This window comes from Drosophila simulans, chromosome 2L (genome assembly GCF_016746395.2).
Source record: "Drosophila simulans strain w501 chromosome 2L, Prin_Dsim_3.1, whole genome shotgun sequence".
Classification (NCBI taxonomy): domain Eukaryota; kingdom Metazoa; phylum Arthropoda; class Insecta; order Diptera; family Drosophilidae; genus Drosophila; species Drosophila simulans.
The window spans coordinates 12,005,804-12,013,956 of NC_052520.2; the positions used below are offsets into that span (position 1 = coordinate 12,005,804).

At 37.7% G+C, this 8,153-nt stretch overlaps 1 protein-coding gene across 2 annotated transcripts; it reads right to left on the reverse strand.

Moving 5' to 3' along the window:
- Positions 1-287: 287 nt before the first annotated feature.
- Positions 288-3,537, reverse strand: LOC6732070 (protein rhomboid). Of its 2 annotated transcripts, none has more exons than XM_002079166.4 (4): positions 3,200-3,504; positions 1,365-1,508; positions 897-1,076; positions 288-828 (listed from the first exon to the last, which is right to left on the reverse strand). In XM_002079166.4, the coding sequence occupies exons 1-4, from the start codon at positions 3,455-3,457 to the stop codon at positions 607-609; spliced, it is 804 nt and encodes a 267-aa protein (XP_002079202.2). In that variant the 5' UTR covers positions 3,458-3,504; the 3' UTR covers positions 288-606. The 2 variants fall into 2 exon arrangements, 1 of the variants encoding a protein (XP_002079202.2); XR_001599972.3 differs by having other exon boundaries at positions 687-828; positions 897-1,066; positions 3,200-3,537.
- Positions 3,538-8,153: the final 4,616 nt, after the last annotated feature.

The following is an 8,153-nucleotide window of genomic DNA, read 5'->3' on the forward strand; positions in this document are numbered from 1 at the left end:
ATCGCATTTCAACCTTGTGACAAATAACAAATTGCTAGTTTGGGGAAATGTTTCTACGAATTGTGCTAAATTTAATTGCACATCAAGATCATTATAGAATCCATGAGTTTAAATTAAACATTCCTGTCTGCGTCAGCATTAATTGGCCAAAGCCACTCGATGAGTAATTAATAAATTCTATACAGACTTATTCAGTTAGCAAGTATAGGCCAATTAAATGTGTGGCAAGTGAAGAGCACAAAAAACAAGCCATAAAACACAGTACACCTTTTATGAGGTGTAAATTTATTGTTTATTCATAACACCGAAATTAAACATGAACCACGAAGAATGAATAATAAAATTTCAACGGATTTTGCGACCAAATAAAAGACAGTCCATACAAGACTTATTTATTTAAGGACTGTTGGATTGCCAGAATATTAAATAGTCTAAGAAGTTGTTGAACTTTTTACAGTGTTTAACGATTTCTTCACACATTAATTGGATTTCAATTATTAAGCTATAAGATAAAAGTCTTTGTTAACTGCCTTCCATTTGTTTTAAAACGTATTATTTACTATAAAATAAATATAATATATTTGAAATGCACTATCTTATTTGAGACTAAAAGAAAATGGCCTTTTGATTTGTTGGCTGCAGGCGTCGGTAGACGATGAAACCGCACAGAATTCCGGCCACGCCCCCTCCAATATGCGCCTCCAGACTGGTGCGCGGATTGCGATTGTGATTGTGGCAAAAGTGGTAAGTTGTGAAGCCCACATCGCTGAGGAACAATATCAGCAGGGAGGCGATGCGGGCAAAGCGGTGCGACAATTGCGAAAAGTTCTGTTCGACAAAGTAGGGATCGTGTAAACGTTAAATCAAAATTAAATTGCGGTTTCCAGCTGACTGACCAGAACCAGGTGCGGCACATGACTTCCCAGCATGGCGTAGACCCCGGCGGAGGCACCCATCAGATGGAGATGGGGCTGCAGCCATGCATTGGCCAGTGAACCAGCGACGCCACCCACCATATAGACCAAGGCCAGACGCCAGTGACCCTGCTCCACTTCCAGGCAGATACCTATAAAGCACTGGCAGAGACATTAACCTTTTTAGTAACACAATGCAACAACAGGTGGCGAGCGACAGGATGTGACTATCGAATTACTGCCAACTAAGTGCTTTATTGCATTTAAACGAGCAGTTCATGATATATTAAAGTACTTGCTCACAATTTAAAGAGATTTAGGAAGGAGTGGTAAGTCAAAAGTTTTTAAATAATGTACAAAACATGGAAAGTGAATCTGCTATATAGTTACTTTAACTTTGTTGATCCAAAACATAGTGTAGAGTTTATTAGGTCAAAGATTGGCACTCACCTGAAAGCAAATGTTGAGAGACAGATGCCAGTAATCGGAATGGAGCAGCATATAGGTCAGTAGTCGCCAGTGCTCGACGTTCCACTCCGGTTTGAAGATCAGTAGTTTTTGCATACACTCACTAGCTATCCAGTGCAAAGATATCTGGTAATGAGCAAAGAAGATTAAACCATACTGCAAACAAACTAAACGCCTGATTCAGAATAAATTAGATTTAACTCAAAATTATAGAGAAATTTTTGCAGCTTAATATGAAATGTATCAACGACTTCTTTGATAAGAACACAATTTGGTGAATAAGCGGATGATTCTTGTTTGAAATTTTAATATAGCCTATTCACAAGCATAATAAGAATTTAAAGTACTAGTGTAGTAAAGTAATGCAACTCATGATAACTTCATGTTAAGAATTAAACTCTGGCTAGTGTCAGTTTTCGTGAGATCGTGAGAAGTAAGTTGTCTTCGCCATAACGAAGCAATCCCAACTTTGCTGAACAGTGTCATGGTAACTGGCTGTCACTTTCGCTCAATCGATCGACACTTGGCCAACTGCGAAGTGCGAGTGTTGAGTTGAGATGCCGCACAATGCGCGCCGCATGAGTTGACAGCAGCCACAGAAACACGGCGGCGACACCAAATCGGTGCAACATGCATCCCGATCCCACCAAATATGACAAATGCCAGAGCTCCAAGTTGCAGCACTCGATCAATGCGATGACTAAAATGGCAATATTACTAAATCGGACGACTAAGCGACGCGTTCGATTGTGCAATCATTATCGATTTCTGGGTTGGGCCAAACAATAAAACCTTTCAAATCACCGATCTGCATTACTATGTGTGCAGAGTGTGTAATGAAGGTATGCAGTCAGGTATTAATTATTGAGTTTCAAATTAAATGGGTCACACTTGTGGGACTTTGTTTTGAAGCCAATTTCCCAGGAGCCAATTCGCAATTAAGCGGTTGAGCACTTTTTAGTAGAAATAACAAAGAACTAACTTAAAAGGGCTAATTTGGATTAAGTATGTTGCACAAACAACTTTGATTAACGGTGAACAACTAAGAATTGAAAAGAAATTGTATCAAAGGACAAATTTATCTCTGGTGTCTAAAAAAAACCCTTAAAACACAATCATTATATTTGCTTGGGAAATTGATTGATTTGATTGTTATATATTGATTGATGTAATATAACACTTATTTTCCGCTTAGTTTAAACCGCAATAAATCCACACACATAAACTATTGAACAAATTTTCCAGTGAATGAAAATTCATATGAATTGAAGAGCAATTATTTATGAAGCACTCACACAATGGCACCACACACGGGTAAACAAAACAGCAGCAAACGAAATGTTTTGTTTAAAACAAATCAAGTAAAAAGATTCTTATTAAGATGCGGGATTATAAACAAACACATTGTAGATCACTTATGTTCGTTTTTTAGCTAAACATGAGTAAGAAATTAAGAGCTTATCAGTTGAAAGTTTACAATATTTTGATGAATATAAAATTCTTTAAAATCTGTTGTTATATTTGTGATTTCATTTTAAAATTCGTTTCATATAAAGAAACTCAAACTCAATTAATTTAACATTGATAAGCACTGCCGTAGTCATCACAAATAGTTTCACCTTTGACATCTTCACAGGTAATTTATTAGCCTACGTTATTTCTTATCTGCCGGAGGCTTTTCATCGTTTGTAGATGATTTTCTGAATTGAACACACGCATCATAACATCACTCATACGCCACGTTGACGGGCAGACAAAAAAGGAAAACACAAAATAATAGACAATCGAACAAGTGGAGCAACTGCACAAAATCGAACCTGCACAAAACTCATCAGCAAAATAAACCAGGGCACCCGCCACAATCGCTTCCTCCTCACATGGCCCACGTCAATGGTTCGTGTCAGGTCATCAATGAATTTCTTGTGCGATTCCACGCTGGATGCGACACTCGCCGGATTGCCATCCGAATCCGTGGAGTTCTCCGGCAGCAGCAGGAGCCTGACATCATTGACGCAATTGTTATTACTCTCACTGGCACCGGCACTGCCACCATTGCTCTCCACTTGGGCAGACATAATGCGATTCCCAGTCGGCGGCGACAACCGATGCACGGAACGTTGAACGCGCGACTAGGCCGAGTGGGTGATTGTTCTTTCAAAAGCCCGACGATCCATTCCGATCCGATCGAATCACGCCGGCTGCCTACAACATCATTGCGAGCGTGGTGCTAATACAGTGATTTTGGGACTTTGGGAAGCATGCTTTTAGGCATCCTACGGTTTTTGTCTCGACTGCTACTCATATCTTATTTTATGTTAAGAAAAATCTTGAGATCACTATCACTAGATATTATTTTCTTTATTAAGAAATTTTTAGTGTTATAATTTGTTATTTTTCTAAATATGCTTTGAAACATTCTTATAAAACAATTTATAGGGAATGAGTTTGAAATCTCTTTGAAATATGCCTTTAAAGACACCAATACATCTGCTTATAGCAAAGTAAAGTATTTTATATTTAAGCTTTAAAGAAAAATTTTATATAATTTAATAATTTATATTTATAATATACAATAATATTTTACAAATCTAAGTGGCGCTTCTAAAATTATGATTAATGAAAACACCTTCATCTCCCACTCCCAACATGCTGGTATCGAACATTTAATTTTTTCTTATTTTAAAAAGATTTCCTTGGCATTTGACATTTTGGTGCGGGCGATGTTGCACGCATTTTGCAGCAACAATTCCGACACGCCAACACAAACACACAAAAGTGGTGAGAAGCGCTCGCTCTCTTGGCAGTAGCGATTAAGCTTTCAGAGAGAGCTTTTTTATGCTTTAAAAAAAGAGACAATTTGAAGCAATCTTGGTTTTCTCTGTTTTTTTTGGTAAATTTGCGAAATTGTTGCTCTTCTCTTAAAGATTTGTCTTGATGATTTGAACAGCTGTTTTACATTATCAAAATGAAAATATTGAGATCGCATACATAAACATGTACACTGAGCTATGATGACAATTGCAAGGCTATAATATAATTGTAATAAACATTGAATATTATCCAAAATGTTTTAAAAAATAATGAAAAATTAAATCCACGAAATGGTTGTGTTGTAATTGTAATTTTTAAATTTTGTAACTTTTACCTTGTATAAAATTAAAATCAACAAATCTTGTTTTTCAATCCCTATTTACCAAATCGTTCGCAAATTCAACTGCAAGTGAAAGTGCAAGAGCAACATTTCAAACTCTCCCAGTCTCTGTCTCTTTCGCTTGGCAAGCAGTCGTCTCTTTCTAGGCTGGACACGTGGTGGGCGTGGGCGTTGATGGTGGGAGGCGACTGTCAACACCGAATGCTTGGTTATGAATGGCTTTTAATGAAATATTTATGTAACAAGCAATAAGGAGCACTTTTGGCTTCTCGGCGAATGCGAAAGAGATGGCAGCATTGCGAAAAAGAAATGCCGCAAGAGGGAGAGAGAGAGAGAGGGGGAAACACAAGAGCGTTGGAAATAATTGTTTGGCTAGTTAAGTTTGACGCTACGTTGAACTAAGATAAAGCAAACACATAAACGAGGAAACACACACTTGGCACAACACACAGTCATAAACACACGAATAGAAGTCCTTAGTTCATTTTTGCTACAAAATTTAACTTGATATATAAATTTAACTGCATGATATACTAACTCGAACATTTTTCATTTTACTAAGTTACGTTGTGAATAAACAAGATAAATATTTTACCATATCAATTCTTAATTCTCTGACTTCAACAGCAACTAAACCTGAATGCATTTTTCTCAGTGCTTGTCGTAAACTTCCTTTGCTGGTTGTGTTGCCAGAAGTCATTAACAGTCAACGGCTACGTGCCACAAAAGTGGGAGAAGAGATACACCCTAAAAACGGCAACTGACAAATGCGGCAAGGCCAAAGGAAAGCTAAGCCAGACCAGGCACATATCCCGGCTGATGTGTCTGATATGTCTGTGCGGCTTTATTTGTTCGCCCCCGGCTTACATGGAACTCACCCAAAGGCACAGGGTGCGGATCAAGTGGCTAGACAATCCTTTAACGAAAAAGTGGGCTTCGAAGTTTAAAGCAAGACTCGTCTCAAGATTAATATGATGATGAAACACTTTCAACATTTTGATTACTAATATTTTAATCTACTAATATTTTATCAAATGATGAAACTCTTATTTTGCAAGTAAGCGAAACACTTTAACAGGCCAGCTATTCCCCCAGAACCCAATATAATTTCGAGGCCAGCCCACTTGGCCCGTTTTGCCTCGAACAGGACCAAGATGTTCCACTTTAGCAGCACCCAAATCCCAAATGCCAAGAATCCCTCACAGCTAACTTACGGAAGCAGAAAACGTTTAGGCAAATCTTTCGACCAAAATCTTGGGCAAACAAGCTCATTACAGTGCGGCAAAATACAAAAATAAACTGGAAGCCAGAATAAGTCGGGGGAAAATTGTGAGCGAGGCAACTAAGTGTGCCACATGATTGAGTGACTTGCTGGCAGGCATCACCAGCCCCAAAAGGGGCAGGGGCTAAAGGGGGCGTGGCAGACTTTGAAGACCATTACGGTCGCAGTTTATGACCGCAATTTTATTGATACCGCCAAGGGGAGCGCGTACAAAATAAAATAAAGCAACCCAAATCGGTTAAATCCGAGAAGCCCCAAGGAATCTCAATGGATTGCCGGCTATAAAGCGCAGTGGGAACAACTTGTCGAGAGGTTCGTCTGCAATGCTGGGCGGTTTTTATTAAGGACACCAAAGGCAATAACAATCACTACCGAGCACTACAATAAACTAATCTAATGTGCGCCGCTCGGCGGCGTTTTAAAAGACTTTTCCCGGAAAAGCCTCGCACCACGACTTGGAGCGAATAACGACATTCGGGGACAACATGCTCCATAGGCAAATATTAACCAGCTTCATTTCATTGGCTTAGCAAGTGTGTACAAGATAGAGATGGGTTCATAAAGAATTATAATATTATATTATTTTATAATAAAATATTTATTTATTTATTTAATTAGTTTAATTGTTAATAACAAGCAATACGGCTTCATATTTCGTCTGTAATATCTAAATACAATATAATATACTTAATCTTTTATGGACATCGAGTCGAATAAGTAATTTTTTGTCAATATAAAACTTATAAAATATATAATACATGATTTAAAAGACTTAAACAATTTGGTTTTTTTTTTTTTTTTATTTATTATTTTCTTATTCTTAATTTGATATTATAACATAGTATCTTTTTGTTCTGGCTAACTAGCCGTATAAGTGATATTTTGAACGAAAAAGTTTAGTTTCACTTACTCTATTTAAGTAAAAGTAATTGATGCATATAATCAATAGCTAAACTTTGAAGGGATATGAACTAAAGGCATTTTTGTTAATAATAGACCAAAATAATTTATTAATTACAAGTAGCTTCCGTTGCGTGCCCATAATTGGCCATCACTAGCACATCTAGAACCGATGGTTTTGCGGTCTATTGGGCGTGCATGAGCATAAGTAAGATGCACAGGATGTTTGTCCGTCGCTTTTCACGAAAGTCCTTTCCTGCCGTCGCAGGATCCTCTTGGCCAAATATGTGTGTGCGAGTGCGTGTGCATGAATGTTGGTTGGTGCGTGCCTCCGATGCAAACTCAATTATTTACTAAGTGGGCCAAAAGGCATCCAGCAGGCGGGAAAATCACCTTACACTCACCCAGTGCCGTCGTCTTGTTTTAGTTGTAACTGTTGTAAGTCCCTTTTCCCAACCATTTCCAACCCGCGCTGTAAGCCCAAACTCTGGGGAAATTTGCATTTTATCATCTCATGGTTTTGGCCCGCTTTCCACTACCTTTCTGCGTCCCCTGTCGCCAGTTATTGCTGCCAGGAAGGGCTTTGCTTTTAATTGGTTTTCTTAGGCGAGAAACGTCTTAGCTAGTTGGCAACACGAAGGGGAAATCTTATTGCCGGTGTTGTCTTACATAGTTGTTAATTTACTGCTAGGCGGCACTAACTTATAATTGTTTAATTAGCAAGTAAAATAAGGGGAAAATATGTGGAAATTATTAGATTTCAAGGGCGCGACACAAAGGCGATATTAGCATGGGTGTTTGAGTATCCTGGGAATTTGCACATGGCATTTAAGTATTAGATAAATAAATGAAACGCAAGGCCCTGGAAGTAATTTAATTTGTAAACTATTTAGGTAAACAACATCCACATAATTTTTAAATTCTTTCTGTACTAGTTTAACTTTTATTTTCCAAAGTTATTTTCCAAAGTTCGTATGATTTGGTTTTCTAAATTAAGTCTACTTTATTTAATATCCTACTATTGAAACCAATAATTTTCAGTGTGAACCAGTAATATTAATAATCAATACATTAGCGGATCACAGGCTAAAGCACTTGAAAAAATGTTGTGCTTAATCTTTACCTCTTATATTTTAAGTTAAAAAAGGTATATAACTAATTTTTACTTCTGCCCAAAAATAAGTATGTTTATTAAGCACTTTTCGTAAGTGAGTTCTTTATATATTAACTTCCCAGCCTTTTATTTATCGCTCACTCATTTCTCAGGGTGCACAGTTCACATTTAATAAGCTAAAAGCATTTTAGGCTCCCCTCCGAAGATATTTATCTTAACCATATGCGCATTATTTTCCCCCGCCGCTGCGTATAAGCGTTTTCATTATGCCAACAATCGAGTGAGTACATAGGGAAAATGGAAACCCTTTTGGAACACCAATCG